Source organism: Pavona decussata, unplaced genomic scaffold (assembly GCF_977016875.1).
Source record: "Pavona decussata unplaced genomic scaffold, jaPavDecu1.1 SCAFFOLD_44, whole genome shotgun sequence".
In the NCBI taxonomy this organism is placed as follows: domain Eukaryota; kingdom Metazoa; phylum Cnidaria; class Anthozoa; order Scleractinia; family Agariciidae; genus Pavona; species Pavona decussata.
Window position 1 is genome coordinate 1,141,322 of NW_028145466.1, and position 17,278 is coordinate 1,158,599.

At 40.1% G+C, this 17,278-nt stretch overlaps 1 protein-coding gene across 1 annotated transcript; it reads left to right on the forward strand.

The window, feature by feature from the left end:
* Nucleotides 1-65: 65 nt before the first annotated feature.
* Nucleotides 66-15,922, forward strand: LOC146482755 (ATP-binding cassette sub-family C member 4-like). Its single transcript, XM_085106814.1, has 7 exons — nucleotides 66-233; nucleotides 3,630-4,197; nucleotides 4,939-5,318; nucleotides 6,141-7,549; nucleotides 9,313-9,883; nucleotides 10,589-10,725; nucleotides 12,271-15,922. Exons 2-7 carry the CDS (start codon nucleotides 3,637-3,639, stop codon nucleotides 13,182-13,184), a joined length of 3,972 nt encoding a protein of 1,323 aa, XP_084962940.1. The 5' UTR covers nucleotides 66-233; nucleotides 3,630-3,636; the 3' UTR covers nucleotides 13,185-15,922.
* Nucleotides 15,923-17,278: the final 1,356 nt, after the last annotated feature.

Below are 17,278 nucleotides of genomic sequence, written 5' to 3' on the forward strand. Positions count from 1 at the left end.
ATATTTGCATTTTAGTGTCGGAATTTTTGAAAAACTAACATGAAAATATACTGATTAAAGTACAAAGACACTTTAATTCAGTTGTGCTGCGAATGAAACAACTGGACACATCCTCAAAGGAATTAGGGTTTGTTCCGTGCTTTCGGATTGTATCAGTTACCCGTTCTCGCCAATCCTTAAACCGGGGAGTCGGTGAAAATCTCGGCATCTCTGACAGGCAGTTCACAATAGCTGTAAGTAAACCTCTGAGTTTCTTATTATAGAAAGTTGATTTTCCATGAAATCAAGCCGAATTTCAAAACATTGTGTTCAGTTAAGGCCGTGGCAATTATATCCCTACTATTTATGAAAATATTTTACGAGGAAAAGTCAGTTTGGCAACTTTCTTAAATCTTTTACAATACCTCAAGGCTATCGCTCTTAACTTGAACGTGTCAGAAATGTCACTGTCAATGGTTCAAGACTGTATTTTAGATAAAACTATTCAGTGGCTTAGGAATAATCAATATACTCTTTCTTAAGAGATTTCGAGACCTCTAGTAAGCGCTTAAATCATTCTTTCACTTAACAATTGCAATTTCGCATTTGTTTAATAATCGCGCTTGTTTCATTTATTCTGTACTAATGTTCTCTTCAATGCGTGTTAATTTATGTCGTCTTAATCACAGATACTTTAGTAAACACGAATAATAATATTTCCTCATAAAAGGGCCTTAAAGCATGCTAAATTTTTGGCGACACAATCTATGAAGATCTTTTATCGTTACAAATGACCCCTTTAAGTCAGTTTAACAAAATGTTCAAAAATTTCTGTATGTCGGTTGAAATAATTCCCGGCCAATTACCATAATTAATTTACATTTTATTTCTTCCGCTATTGAAGCTGACAAAAAAGGACAGCTCGATATTTCAAACTCAATTTACTTTATCTGCACTTCGCGCTGTTTATAGCAATTGTATCCTCGGCGAATTTTTTGACATCCATTCCTCGTTTGTTTTGGCAATATTTGTCAGCAATTATACGCATCAGGAGCCCGAGCCGAGCCCGAGCCCGATAAGTTTATTTTTAAATGTTTTTTCGCCGGTTACACAATGATTAAAAACATGGTACTGGGCCAATGTTTTCACAGAATTATAAGATTTTAAAAATTAGTATTCAAAGCTAACAAAAATGGACTTCTTTTAAGAAACATTTATCACCAAAATCACTTATCGGGCCCGGTAAGTTACCGGGATCACTTTCGAGAAACGGGCCCCTGATCTCAATAATTAATATAAGTTTGGGCTAAGGACTTTCAGGTCTTGAAATTAAGGACGAAAACATTAATTAACATTAATTCCTATGCTTCCTCAGATGCTGTAGTAGGATCCGGAGTGGGTTTGGCTCAAACAACAGAAACGAGTCAGCCACAACGAAATGGCCGGTTCAGAAACGACTCTCGCTGTTTATCATCAGAGCACACAAAGAACTTACAAAGCAACAAATCTGCTAATTAAATCACGATACTAAGTTCATAAAACTAATTGTAGTTCAGTTACAGCGTGTTTAGACTTATTCCGGTTAAAGATAAACAATTTACTTTGCGTGCACATAAACCACTTCCAGGCCGGTATGATTTACAGCCTGGAACGACAAAGTTGAGAATATGGAGCGAACAGCCATGTTGCGTTTCCATGACACCGGAATGACCTTTTTTTCAGTACTGAAATGAGAATATATGTCCCTCCGGTGAAACGGTTAATTTGCACCGGCGTGCCTCGTAGAGATATGAGATTCTGGACCGGGTCTCAGGATGTAAACGCGGAAAGAAGAGGGAACCAGCATGCCGGAATGCTGAACAGAAGCAGGCCTGACTTCTTCGAGTTCGAATCGATCGGTTGGATTTTAAGGTGGAATTTGAGTGTTCAATGTTGTTTTGTAACAGAGAACGACGCTACAATCAACAGTTACTTTTTTGCCTTTCAAAAAAGTTCTGTCTTCCGCTAGCGACATAATTACAAGAATTAGCAACGTTGTTGCGCATTTTTGATCAGGCAAAAGCGTCAACAACAGTGCTTCGCTTTGCTGAAGGTTTTAGTGTCATTTTTGACCGGTACGTAAAGATTTACATATAAAACTGTAAATGAAATACCTTCGATAGGAAATAGACGGTCATGTTTTTCACTGATTTCTCCCTAAATTGTTGTGATTTGCCCGTTAAAAACACAAAAAATGTTCAAATGAACACATTCGCTATTTCGATCTTAGTAGAAAACTAGAATTGGAGTATTAATCAAAAGCATGTTAGGAACTGAACAAATCGGTATATTTGCGGAAACTATTCGCTAACAATTGGACGTTTTCAGACTATGGTACACACCGTTAACAGCGCTAGAGTTAATTTTTTTGTGCTTGAGCCAAGCCAAATTCCGCGGTGAAAAATGGGTTGATTGACTTCGCTTATGCTAGCGCCAGGGGCATCTATCAAAACTGTTCCCTGTTACTTTTACTGATTTTTTCATGGCCTATCTACAGGCATATTTTTGTACTATAGAAAAGACTGATCCTTTTGGATTCTTTAGCTGAAAATTCAAGACGCAGAAAGTTTGAGGAAACGGAATCTTTTTTCCTGATTTTCAAGCTGCCGTTGGCTGTCCCAAAATACCACCTGGCCTCATAGTTTCGCACTTTAAACGCCGATATTTGCACCTCAGAAAACTAAAGGATGTAATTTTACACTGTTCGAAAATTTAAAGTGACATTTCGCCATAGAAAACTCTAGTTTATCACAATCAAGTCCGAATTTTTTTAAAACAGCTAAGGTCTTCCGAACTTGATATTCTACGGCAAAGAACCGTTGGGTGCCAGTGTAGAGTGTGTACCTGGTATCTAGTGAGAAGAAGGCTCAACGAACATTTCACTTTCTCCTGGAACTCTATAACACCGTTGCCTTTAATGTCAGCATGTAGTTGAAAATTTCAGTAATGTACAAATAAGGATACTGCGGCATCCAGCAATCTGATTGGTCCCATGCATACGACTTATTATACTATCCATTACCTCATTTGGAAAACTTGCGTTTTCAAAATTGGGAATTTTGCTTTTCTTCTCTTGTTTTCCCTCGTTTTTCTTTGGGTTGCTGACTTCATAGCCTGTAGATGAGAGTATTATAATAGCGATCTCAGATGATAGATCCTTCAACTATCAACCAGGTCAGAACACAACGGCTAAATGTCCTCTGGTCTGAAACTATAGCCATTAAATTAATAAATAGGGCAGCATGGCCACGTTGGTAATGGGTATTACCCCGATACTGACTTTTTTTAGTTCTAAACACATCATAGAAGCCTAACATTTGTACGGGCTGTTAACAGCAAATTGACAGCTGACATTTCCAATTTTGACCTTTTGCTGGTTCAGTCAAACTTCAGTTCTTTTCTCTCTAGTTAACATTACCAGACACTGGCAATATTAACTAAATTTTGTGAAAAAGATTTCTTAAAATCACCAGTGAGTATTACCTGATAGTGAAGACATTTTAGCTACGAAGAAGTTGAATATTAATACGCTGAAGTCAAAGAGGATACCATTTCTGAACATGAGAAACATTTCTCGGAAGTAACGATTGTGTTGATTGCTTCTTTTTCAGCTGCGAGATGTCAAAGAAAGGTTACGAAACCGTAGCAACCGATGAAGATGATGACGTGGATCAGTCTTCTCATCCTACGATCGTGACGTCTGCCAGTTTCTTTTCAGTGCTGACTCTGGGATGGATGAACGGCATCTTCAAAATAGGAAGCAAGCGGCCATTGAAACAATCAGATTTCTTTCCTATTCATGACGACGACAGAACACGTGACCTGACAGAGCGGCTTCAAAAAGAATGGAACAACCATGTACAAGAATGTAACAGCACCGCGGGAAAACAACCCAAACTTTGGAAATGCGTTCTGAGAACTATCTCCTTGAAGGAAATTTTATACCTTATGACCTTTTGGTTTACCGAATCCATCTGCCGAGTTTCACAGCCACTTGTTCTTGGTTTGCTCCTCCGTTTGTTAAGTTCCACTGAGATGGATCGCACACTGACATACACGTGCTGTTTGCTGTTAGCATTGGGTGGATTGTCCACTGCCTGCACACATTACTCCGCTTACAGATTTGAGTTGCTTGGTATGAGGTTGAGTAGTGCCCTCAGGGGAATCATTTATCTCAAGGTAACAGCTTGTATTAATTTATCAAAATAATGATCTCCTTTGATCAGTCCTAGCTTGGCTGAATTCTTAGTGACTTTCAACAGCTACAAAGAAATACAGAGAAGTACATGGACAGATTTGGGACTGGTTGAATGGTGTCTCATGACTGGCGATCGACTGATTGACTGGCTGGCCAGCTGGCTTTGCATCTATCGGTTTGCCTCACTGGCTTACAATTTACTAACTGACTGAATAACCGATCGACATATGACTTACTGACTGGCCGGCTGCTTGTCCTACTCACTAAAGTGAGTGAGGGTTTAACTGACCGACCGGGTGACTGACTGAAGGATTGTTGAACTAACTGGCTGACTGACTGACTGACTGACTGACTGACTGACTGACTGACTGACTGACTGACTAACTAACTGAATGATTAAGACTGACGTGCCGAATAGGCTGTCTGGCAAATTAATTAATTGATACTGACTGGCCCGGCTGTTGTACTGACTGAATGACTGACTGACTGAATGAATGGATAACCGTTAAATAACTGACACTCATCTGCTGTGGCAAAGAGAGCCTCCCCTCCCCACCCTCCCCTCTTGTGTTTGGATCGTCCTGAATGAGGAGAAAATTACAAACGTTATCACAAGGCTCTTCCAGCTCATACTAAAGCCTGACTGATCTTTTTCATTGCCTGATCACAAACATCACTTGTACCTTGAACAGGTTTTGTTATATCTTTGCATTTGTCTGCAGATTCCTCTCATCAGTCAGCAAAGCATTCGGGACACGACAGAAGGAAACATCATATCCCTGATATCAAACGACGTCCAAAGAATTGAACTGGCCCCCAGATGGATATTTACTTCGTTCTGGGCTGTTTTCGAGCTCGTGGCTGTAATATGCTTACTGTTGTACCTTATTGGTTGGCAGGCATTAATAGGAGTTGGTTTTCTAATGGCGTTAATACCTTGTGTCATCAAAATATCGTCTGTTTGTGCTCGACTGCGACAAGAAACTGCTGAAGTGACGGACCGACGTATCTCACTAATGAACGAGCTGGTGACTGGCGTTCGTGCACTGAAGACGCATGCGTGGGAGGAAAACTACCGTGAAAAAGTTGAAGAAGTTAGAAGGTGAGCTGAGAGAAGTTTAATGATCCGCGATATTTAGGAAAATGGTCAAGTTTGTCCCCAAACCTAAATGACAACTGTGAGGGAGGTGGCCGTATCCGCTCCAGTTTTTACCGTAGTATTACTAATTACCCATGCGGAGAGAATGATAGTACATGGTGGGTTTACCTCCACTAAGTTCTTAAGAGTGCTACACTTTTTTCACCCATAGGCTTAAGTTCGTTACTCAGTGGCGGATACTCACAACCCAAAACCCCAAAACACTCATCATTCGACTGCAATGGAGTTAACTACAAACCTCCTAAAACAATTTTATCGCTGGCACTTAAACTTTGACAAATCTGGACGGTGACAGAAGCACGTCAACATTTCTCAATGTTGTGGTCAGGTTGTTCGTTAACACCCACATGTCAAAACCTTCACAGTTACTGTTTACTGTGCTTGCAGGCAATCCCATAAAAAAAGTCAATGAACATCCTTCAATTTCACTAGTTTTTTTTAACATATGCGCTTGCAAAAAAACACCAGTTTGAAAGCTACAATTTAAAAGGTTGCCCACTCTAAAAATATTGAAGCCAATTCGACCCCAACAAATAAAAACATCTCTTTTCCAACCAGAAGATCAATATTCGCAGTAATGCCGTGGACGAGTCAACCTGTACATTTTAAAAAGCATACATCGATATATGATATTGACATTGACATGTCAAAAGTCCCATGATAACTACTAGAAGTCTCATCATTTCACATAGAATGTTCCTGAGGCGCGCTCGTGTGTATTTCATTTATTCAGTTCTTTGTTGTCTTGCCTTTCTTACATAATAGGGATGAAATCTGGATTCTCCTTAAGAAGAGTGCCCTGCTATCGATTGTAGAGAGTTTGCTGTTTAGCTCAAGCACCGTGGCAGCGTTCCTGGCGATTTTGACTCTCCTGGTCACTGGTAAAGTCCTATCGCCTTCAATGGCCTTCGTGGTACTGTCTTTCATGAACCTACTTCGAGTAACACTATCTCTCAGGTTAGGTAATGCCATTCCTTTAGCGTTTGAGCTATTTGTGTCCTTCACAAGGATTGAAAGATTTCTGCTACTGGAAAACATGCCCCTGGACCAGTTGCAATACAACCAAGTTTCTTTTGGCCAAGAAAATAAAACTGAAGGAAATACATTTGCCCAAGTATTGGTCAGAAACCCTACACGGAAAAACGATCCCACTGTTCAAAAATGCATATGTAAAAATCAAGATACCGTCCATTACGCTTCTGATCACGAAGATGACGATGTCAACGATGTTAATTGTAAGTTGCTTAATAAAGCGAACACGTATTTGGCTGTATCAAGTCTCTCATGTAAATTGAAAGAGAACGGGAATGGAGAAAAGTATCTTCTTCGAGATGTCAGTTTTGAAACAACTGATAAAGGTCTTACTGTCATCACTGGTCACGTTGGCAGTGGAAAATCGACACTCCTGGCTGCAATCGCTGGCGAGATAAGCAAGTCGAGTGGAAACGTTTTCTGTTTTGGAACTATAGCTTATGTCCCCCAGACGGCTTGGGTTTTTCCTGGAACTCTTAGAGAAAACATCTTATTTGGTGAGACGTACGACGAAAAGAAATACTCTGAAGTAGTCGAAGCATGTGCGCTGAAAGAAGACATTGATAGGTTTCCAAATGGCGACCTTTCATTTGTTGGAGAACATGGCGTAGCGTTGAGTGGAGGTCAGAGGGCTCGTGTCAATCTGGCACGCGCAGTATACGCAGATGCTGGTGTGTATCTATTGGATGATCCTCTCAGTGCTGTGGATGCCAAAGTAGGTGAACATATATTTAAACAGTGTATCTGCAGGCTGCTTAAAGAAAAGATTGTCATCTTGGCGACATATGCAGAGAAGAACATGAAGGCAGCTGATCAAGTAGTGATTCTTCACAAAGGCTCTGTGCAAGGAAAAGGCAGTCTTTATGAATTACAAAATGAAGGAAAGTTTCTTGATGCCGCCATTGATCCATCTGCCACAACCACCGAGGAGCAGACGAGAATGTCTCAAGCAAAAGAAGAAAGTGAAACAACGCAGTCGGATTCTGAGTCATTCCATGACAACTTTATTGAGCATCTAGAGGTCTCAGAAGAAGACAAGGCCACTGGAAATATTTCATCTGCGTTGTATTGGGATTATTTTAGAGCAGGAATGAATCCCACTGCAATGATTACCGTTTTCACTCTTTTCCTGGCTACCCAAGGTTAGTTTGTTGACAGTATGCCCTCAGGCATTACCACCAAATGAGATACCTCTCTAAGATGGTTATGTGAGGACCTTATCATCAAGGTTGACACAGTGAAATTCCAATACGATCTAATCCAATGCACACCCTACAGATTTCTACTGATAGTCGAAACACATTTATCTTCAGTTTTTTAATTGTCTTAGAATTTGACCAGGAAATGCTGTGAACTTGGCTCATCGGAAAATTCATGATCACCTTGTCACAACAGCAATATGACCTCCTGTTACTTTACAAAATTTCATCTGGTCTTTCCATTCTTTTTTTTGTTGTTTTATTTAGTAATTATAAAGATTTTGAGATTTCGTTAACTGATGTGACGCAGTAGATGTCAATGTGAATTTCAACGGCTTTACCAACCACTCAATCTCAATCTCAATCTAAAATCTTTATTTTAACACGGTAAAAATCCATCAGGTTTTGGTACAATATAAAATACAACTACATAACAACATTTAATAACAATACATACGTATCTAAAAAGTTTTACTCATAATTACACTAAACTTCACCTGTTTTCCATGAATGCCGTGTATCTAACTTAATTAACTAAAATGATGGTTTAACAATTGCTTGAAATGATTTAGAGATTTCACTTGCCTAAGACTGCAGAGTAGACTGTTCCAGAGAGTTGCACCTCTATAACTAAAGCTGATGTTTAGGTAGTTAGTTCTTGGTAAAGGGACATTTAATTTGTTTGTAGAGTCCCTTGAGACATAGGCTGGCGTACTGCGCTCAGTAAACATAGAGGATAAGTAGTCAGGAACCAGGTCATTAAGAGCTTTGGACACCATTAAAGCTACTTGAATTTGACGCTGGGAAAATCAGGTCTTTCCAACCAAGTTTTTACCTAGCGTCAGCATCATGGGAGGAGGAGGTCAAAATGCGAGCAGCACGATTCTGCAGTTTTTGTAATTGTTCTGAAAGGGTTTTGCCGCAATTCCCGCAGACAATACTACAATAATCGAATTGAGGTTGTACCAAGGCATTGTAGATGTAATGCAGTATTTCTAACGAAACAAAAGGCTTAATTCGCTTTATGGCACCAATGCCGGAGGCAATCTTTTTGGATAGTTTGTCGATATGACTATGCCATGCCATGTTATCATCAATAGCTGCTGATAGCCGCCGCTATCAGGTGATCCGCGTCGGCAGTTGCGAAAATTAAGCCCAAGTAATGCCTTGACCAATCCAAACACGAAAGCAAAAACATGCAATAAGTCAAGGGCGTAACAATACACAATTGCTAGGTCGTATTGCGTCTGACCAAACGGGTTAGAAAATATTGCTTTTTTTTGTTTGCAGCCAGGGTATGCATTAGTGATTAGACCAATGATAGATCCCAGTTAACGCAAAACTCCAGCAAACACTGACAAAGTCAATTCTCTGGCATAGTCAATTGAAAACCCGTCAATTACATTAGAAGAGCGGTTTGTGGTTGTTGCTTCTTTCCATTAGTCTTATTTATCCCCTTTAAAAGTCGTTTGAGCTTTGAACTCACCTACGTGGAGATCGATTCAGTGCGCTTTTTTATTCAGTACGTTTTGTATGTTGCCGCAGTGGTAACAAATTGGGAATCTGCCGGGGAAAGAAATTCACGTTTCTTCCAGTCAGGCAGTCAGCGATAGTCTAAGCATGGCACATTCCCGGGAGGTTCTCAAGATTACATAAATCCAGCAAAAAAAAAAGTCACAAATGAATGTTATTTTTCTTCTTTGTAGCTGTAATGGTATCTCCTAACGTCTGGCTTTCTTATATGACAAAGATGACTGCGAAAACCCAACAACGTGAGACAACATTGGGTATTTATGCCAGCCTTGTCTCCACTGCCTTTGTTCTGGCCATCATCCGTGCCTACGTTTTCTTCTACGTTTCTCTCAGAGCTGCTGAAAATCTTCATAACAAAATGGTCGCCTGCGTTCTTCAAGCTCAAGTATTATTTTTTGACACTAACCCCGCAGGTCGAATATTGAACAGATTCTCCAAAGACATTGGAGCAATTGATGAGCTTCTACCCAAGATATTTCTGTTAGCCACCCAGTTGCTCCTATTTGTATTTACTGCAGCGTTGGTGCCCTCTTTTACGAATTTCTGGCTCGTGTTTGTTACACTGCCCATTTTCATGATATTTGCGTATCTAGCACGGTATTACTTGAAGACTTCACGAGATTTGAAAAGGCTAGAGTCAATCTGCCGCAGCCCTGTGTTTTCACATTTCTCTGAGACCATGGCTGGATTACAAACCATTCGCACTCGGAAGAAGGAAAGGGACTTCATTGACAAATTCTATCAGTAAGTACTGGAGCCCATGACCCGGAGTTCATACTAATCCTTGGATTCAACCCTTTCCCGACTAGACGTATTCTTAGAATGGGTCTCAAGGGACCTTTTAGTCCAGCTGTTATCGACCAAAAAACACTGAATTGTTCAATTTGATGATAAAAGCACGAAATTTGTCCACATCACTAATGACCCTAAGACTAACATTTTGTGATATAGGGCCATTCCAAATAAACGTCTGGAGACGAGAGCTACGCAACAACAACAACAACAACAACAACAACAACAACAAAAACAACAAAAACAACAACAACAACAAAACCCAACCAAGGAAGAAGAATCACAACTAAAGTGTGACACGGCGTTATTCCTCTTCGCGGAAAAACTGTTCTAAACATAAATCTAGTCGGGGAAGAGTTGGCACAAGGAATCAATAGATAAACAGGCTTCTAGGCATGTGCTTCTGGTATTGTTATGATGCGACAACTGTAACCAGATAAAACATGAAATGAACTGGGAAGAGTTTTTAGCCATTTAGATCACTTTGGATGAAAACGTATGGGTATTAAACGTATTATCAGTGGGATTTCATCCAAAGATATGACCAGTGTCCTCTTTAGCGTGGTAGTCAGTTTGTTGAATTTTTAGTTTTCCTGAACTGGACAGAGTGGCATAGCTTGTTATAGATAACATGCATTGTCATTGATTTGTCGTTAGGCATCAAGACCTAAACAATCAGGTGTTTTCCATGGTATTAGCGAGCAGTCGGTGGCTTGGAGTAAGAGCTGATGTCCTGTGTTCAGTGTTTATAGCCGGAGTTGCCTTGTTGTCCGTTCTTCTATCTCAACATCCAGGTAGGAACTTAGACAACTCATGAAATTTAGTACATCAAGTTTACATTTCAGAGTTTCAGTCATTTGGCATCATGGTACAACAACTTATTACGTTAATCAGAGCACAGGTCACCAAAACGTAATATATGAGTTTGTATGGCGTTCAAATTCGATCGAAAATTAAGCAAAAATATTCCCTCGAAGTGTTTTGCTGTGTTTCCATGGCTTCTCAGGGCGTCCAAAAGCCGTTTTGAGCTGTTTATCTCTCAGCGGCTGGTCCGCTTGCAGCACTGTACTATAAAACTGAGATGGTTTGACCCGTCATTTGAGGAGAGCACTTCGAAAACCTCGGTAAAATTCACTTGAAACTAAAGCAAACGCTTACCCGCCTCACCATATGCCAAGAGGGATGGTGGTACTTTCTGAGCAATTCATTCTCGGGAAATTTCATTCATTGAGACACAGGCCTTTGTTGAAAACAAAGTTGAATTCAAATCGGGCGCCATTTTGCCGCGGATAAGCCGTGTCGCTAGACTATCATGACAAACTCACTGTTAAACCTAGAAACGAGTACTAAAATTTGCCGACAGGTGAAACCTGTCTCGGCAACGTGCAGTTTTGTACCAGCCAGCCGTACATGGCGTAACAGCAAGAAACGTCTTTCGAGGATGTGAATTGACCTTTTTATTATTATTATTATTATTATTATTATTATTGTTATTTTTTAATATGAATTAACTTAACTTGAACTGATGCACGATTTTGCAACTCATAAATCTTGTGGAAGGTGGCAAGGGTGACTGAATTAGTAGGAATGACGTTCACATCAAGAAAGAAAATGAAAATTTTAGCAAAAACGTCAGAAAACGAAAGTTTTAGTGAGCAAAACAATGGAATTCAGCACATTGTGCTAAAAACCTTAGTACATTTCTTTGCCGTTCTTGGCAAAAACAAGAACGTGAAACGACCAAGTTCAAGGTTTTGTGAAGAATTCAGTCGCCCAGGATGTGGTCCGGAAATCCTACCTGCAACGCGTGGTGTCTTTTCTTACTCATTTTGTAGAAAAGTGGCAACTAGAATTCTTTCCTTTATTAACAATTGATGCATATTAACTAACTTCGACGTATTACGCCTTTAACACCATCATTTTAGAAAGATACTTCACTATAATTCACATCCCATTTTTCCGAACTGCAAGTGGCCGTTTGAGTATAGAGCGATCTCTTTGCGGAACGAGTTACAGCCAGCAGCCAAACTGGGGAAATTAGTGAATGGCTTTTTTAGCCATATTTTAAAGCCAGTAAAGTATGTATGTATTTGAAAGATCCAGCGTACTTTACCACTTTGGAGAATATTTTCAATGAATTTCAACTCCACAAGATTCGGCAGTTAACGAGTCACTCCCAGTTAGTTTTACCAGTAGCTAACATTTGTTACGAAAGTGCAACATATAGACGGAATGTAGGTTGACTAAATGAAAGACCCCACTTTTGAACCGACCTTCTGGGAAGAAAGAGGTAAATTTATTTGCATATTTTTACTGCATCACTTTTACTTCTTTTGCAGCATTAGCTGGACTTGCTCTTGCATACGTTGTTGAGACATCCAACATGTCCCAATATGCAGTGCGACAATTTTCAGAAGTTGAGAACCTTATGACGTCCGTCGAGAGAGTCATGGCCTACACGATCCTCGATCCTGAACCGGGGTACAAAATCAAAACACGTCCACCAATAAACTGGCCTCGTGATGGTCACGTGAGTTTTAAGAATGTTGCCCTGAGGTATTATCCAGGTGGACCACAAGTGCTCAAAAATTTAAGCTTTAAGATTCCAGGAAAAAAGAAAGTAGGAATTGTCGGACGTACTGGAGATGGAAAGTCGTCCATTGTGGCTGCTCTCTTACGCATGCCTGAAGCTGACGGGGAGATACACATCGATGACGTTCCCATAAAAAGCATTCAACTACAGGAATCCCGAAAGTGTATTTCTGTCCTCAGCCAATCACCTGTTCTTTTTAGCGGGTCGCTTAGAGCGAACCTCGATCCACTGGAGAAACACAGAGATGACGAGCTATGGAATGTCCTTGAAGAAGTGGAGCTAAACACCATGGTGGAAAATCTGGAGGGACAGCTTGACTACGTCATTTTAGAGAGAGGAGAGAACCTGAGTGTTGGTGAACGGCAGTTGATCTGCTTGGCTCGTACGTTACTACGACAAAGTAAAATCATCATTCTGGATGAACCCACAGCAAATGTGGATCCCAATACAGAGACGACCATCTGGACCACCGTGCGTGAGAAACTAAAGAATTCCACTGTGATCACCATAGCGCATAGACTGAACACTGTCAAAGACTGTGACGTAATATTAGTGTTAAGAGAAGGCCAGGTGGCTGAGCTGGACACTATTGAAGCACTGATGGGTCGGGAGGGAGGGATTTTCTACAACATGGCCGCTTCCCAAAATTTATTCCTTTAATTCCTTTTCAGAACTCCAGATAATTATTGCACTTAAATTATGCGGATGTTTTTTTTTTTATCATTGTCCATTTCATTGCAAGCTTACCTTGAAAGGCCCCCCTGGGAAATTGAGTTAAACGGCTGATAGCTATCTCCGTCTTTGCCTTCTCTTTTAACGTAGCAGGAATTGCCACAATATCATCACCGCTACAGAAATACTGCAACCAAAAAAGCACACGTGTCAAGTTTTGTTTAATTGAGTTTCTAAATCTTGGCCAAATCCTATAATCAAGGTACAGATCAGTTATGAGATAACTTGAAGCAACTGGAACAAGGCAACCCTAGAGAGAAGTTTTCAAGTGATATTTCTGTTTATATATTCAGTTCTCAATTGACCAACTTACATGCAATTCTGATTTGCAGTTCCGCGTTTTAAATAATCATTAATTTTTATACAAGGATAAGTTCAACTGTATACTACAACTAAATTTTTCTATTGTTCCTTTTTAAGGGTTTACGGGTTGGGATTAGACGGAAACGAACTAGATATTCCTCTTGGTTTTCAGCATTTTGGTGGTAAGCGTATCAACATAATTGCAGTTAACGTGATTTGAGGCAAAAGCATTGCTATTCGATATGAGATTTGAGGCATATACAGCTTGAAGGAATGGCTTTAAATGGCAAGCTTAATCTTATTTTAAATTGGTGAATGATGCAGGTTTAGGTCCAGGGTTGCTGATCGTTTGCGAAAGAAAAAAAAAAAGAGAGAGAGAGAAAGAGAGAAGGTACATTGGTACAAGTGCGGTCTGCAATAAGACTTTTTTCTGCACTCCTCCTCAGAAAAAAACAAGAGTATATTGATTAAAAGGGCAAAATTATAATTCCGTAAATTCGTTATTGTTTGCATTGTTATGTAATTGAAAGTAGGGTTTCATTGTTTTGTATTTCAACGCCTTTTGAATTGATGTAGCTTAACTATCTCTGAAAAATACGCGGTTAACCTCCGTATTTTTTCTGGATTCCAATAGCCCTTGCTAAGATCTCTTTTTCCCGCTTAGTTATAAGCCGTCCGATCGGCGACCAGAGTCAGTGGAATTGACCTTAAACTTTGGTTTTGATCGAATAGTCTTCAAGAAAGTCCTCATCAGTCCTCCCATCCATGTGCTTTTAATATGTATAGGTTGACTAACAACGTCGTTTCGGGATTTCAAAGCCGTTGATATGACCCACAACAACTCAATTTCTCTCCTGCTCGTTCTTTCTCCGATTGCGTTTCCAAGGATTCTATAAGTCTACACTAATGTTGCTAACATGAATGTTTCAAAGTGAATTGTAATAGTAACCCTAACGCTTGTTTTGGAACATTTTAGCATTCTAAACCAAACCCACAACAATGACCAGTGTCATTCACGGCACAGTTATTTCTGGTGCATGTCGAATGTGACTTTGACAGAGAAAGAAAGGCGAGTAAAATACATCATTAAGCCAGTCCTCCATTGTTTAAATGAAGAACTTTTGTCTTGGGGAAGCGCACCGTAAAATTAGCCAGTCAAATTATATTTAGCTTGACAAAATCAGCGGTGTAGCGGGCTGCAAGTACTTGAATTACCTTCGAAAAGATCGAGGAACTGCAACTACATGTTATGTGGTGGGGAGATCTCAGTGAATACTTAAATTAGATTCGGTTGCCTGTTTTACTCAATTTGACCTAAGGAATACAATGGTCATTAATTATAGTCATAAATAGAACAACAGGATCAGACTATGTTATGTTTCTGTTCAATGCAAATTTCTCTCAGCAAATTGAACAGAGGAAGGTCGCCTTTGTAGATCTGTTCCCAGTAAGTTGCTTTTCGTGCCGAGATCCGTCCGGAAGGTAAGGAGCTTTCTTGCTTTTGTATTATAAACGAAAATCGTGAAGATGTTGGGGACTTTTTGTAATAATAATGATTGTAGATCAGTCGGAGCATCATGAAAAATAAGAGGAGCCTCTGAAAGTGATCACGCAGCCGAATTTTTTCCGGTACTGCTTACTGGCGAGCATCAACTACTACTTGACCATGATGTCAGGTTTCAAACATGAGTCTCCAAGGTATAGGTTGACGAAGGGTTAGAAGAACATTTTGAGTACAAGTACATTGCAGATAGGTTCTGTGGCGTTAACATGAGAAAGACATTAACTTGAATATTCACGGGCACCCAACGACAGTTTTCTCTCAGATCCTTTGAAACGTTATTTTAGGCTATCTAGAATGCCTTTTAAGCTCTGAAGGTTCATTTTAGGCCGTGCTATAATATTTTTATCTGTTCGGTCATTTTAGGGCAACGTTAGTCTGTTCGAAATTAGTAGGGCATCTTTGTCCATTTCCCGAAATCCTTAGGCCTTATTTCCTTTCCGAAAATCTTAGCTGACCTTTTTTCGGCACCCGAAACGACATTTTTATCAATCCGAAAACACTAGGCCTTAAATTTCCCATATCACGAAAGTTCGAGGTAAAAATTCCCTTTAGAAAATTGCAGGGGATTAAGGGCCTTCCGAACAGATAATTTACCGAAACGATCCGTTGGGTGCCCCTGAATATTGACGTTCCACGTGAAGAATCTCATGAATCTTCTCAGCATATTAATGATCACCCAAGTGGCACCTTTTAACGTAACAACAAGAAAGTATAGACACTAGCTATATAGTATTCTCCTTGTCCATTCAAACAACGTGTACATTTTAAGTGATAGCAATATTAACTACTGAATTAGTAAAAAAATACAGTTTTGTAATTTGGCATTTTTTTCTTACGTTAATCATGGTTTACGCCAGTGATTGACACACAAATTCACTTCACCTTCTTTCAATGTTTTATGCCACAAGTGTGTAGGACATAAAATAAGCAGGAAAATGATGACATCGGCAGTAACGGCATAAGGAAAAAAACTGATGCCTATGCCCGTGATGTTATATGTCATTATGCCATTAGTATGAGGCAGGCTTTTATTCATGGCATAGCTGAATGAACGTGCCGCTAACGGGAATAACCAGAAATGGTCCGGATATGCTTGAAGGCGGTTAAATCTTACTGATTGTACGAGTTAAATGTGTTGGGATGGTTGCATGGTTTTGCATCCCAGCTACAATAATATCGCAAACTTCGCAAAATCGATCCATCCGATATTAAATCTTTGCAAATTTTGAGCTCTTTCTCGATATATCTACAACCGCTGTTTAGCATGAATGAATGTGAATATTCCATTAAACAGGGGTGCCCAACCAAGGCATTCTACAGGCTGACATTGAGCTGGCCGAAAGGATGTAATCAGGTATACAAATCTTCATGGGAGTTTCATTATTTTCGAATCCTCGCTGGTATTTGTGCTACTTATATCGGAGCTCGCGCGCGCCGTAGCCCCATAGCTAAGAGATTTTGGTAAACCCATCAGTGCGAGAAATTTTGGTTTGGTTATGACGTGACTTCCGTCCGACCGACCGCCCGACCGACCGCCCGTGCGTACGCTACTCCATGTAAGCCAACATGAAATGAGACACTCAAACCTTGTGCTGTAAATCAGGTATTTTTCGGTGGGAAAATGCATGGCCAACTGCGCTGCCGGCCACGTTTGTTTGGCGGGAAATTGCATCGCCAACTGCGTTTGAGAAAAAAAAAAAAATTTTGAAGACGACGTGTGCGACAAAACACAAACTCAAGTTATGAATAAGTCTACAAACATGTAAAGCAAACAAAGGGAGATAGAAAAAGACCGAGAAAACAGGCGACGACGAAGCAAAGTTCGACGTCAAAGAGAGCGATTGAGAGCGGTAGCAAACAGGCGAAACATGAGTGACGAACAAAGAGAGAAAGAATAGGAGAGGGTGCCGAAAAAAACCCCGTGTTGCGGCACAGGGTTTGAGTGTCTCATTTCACATTGGCTTACATAAATGAGCGTATGTGCTGTAACCCGGGTTGTTTTTCGGCGGGAAAATGCATCGCCAACTGCGCTGCCGGCCGCGTTTGTTTGGCGGGAAGTTGCATCGCCAACTGCGTTTGAGAAAAATACAAAACAAAAACAAAAAATTTGAAGACGACAAGATACAAAGTCAATTTTTATATGTGACCAACAGCA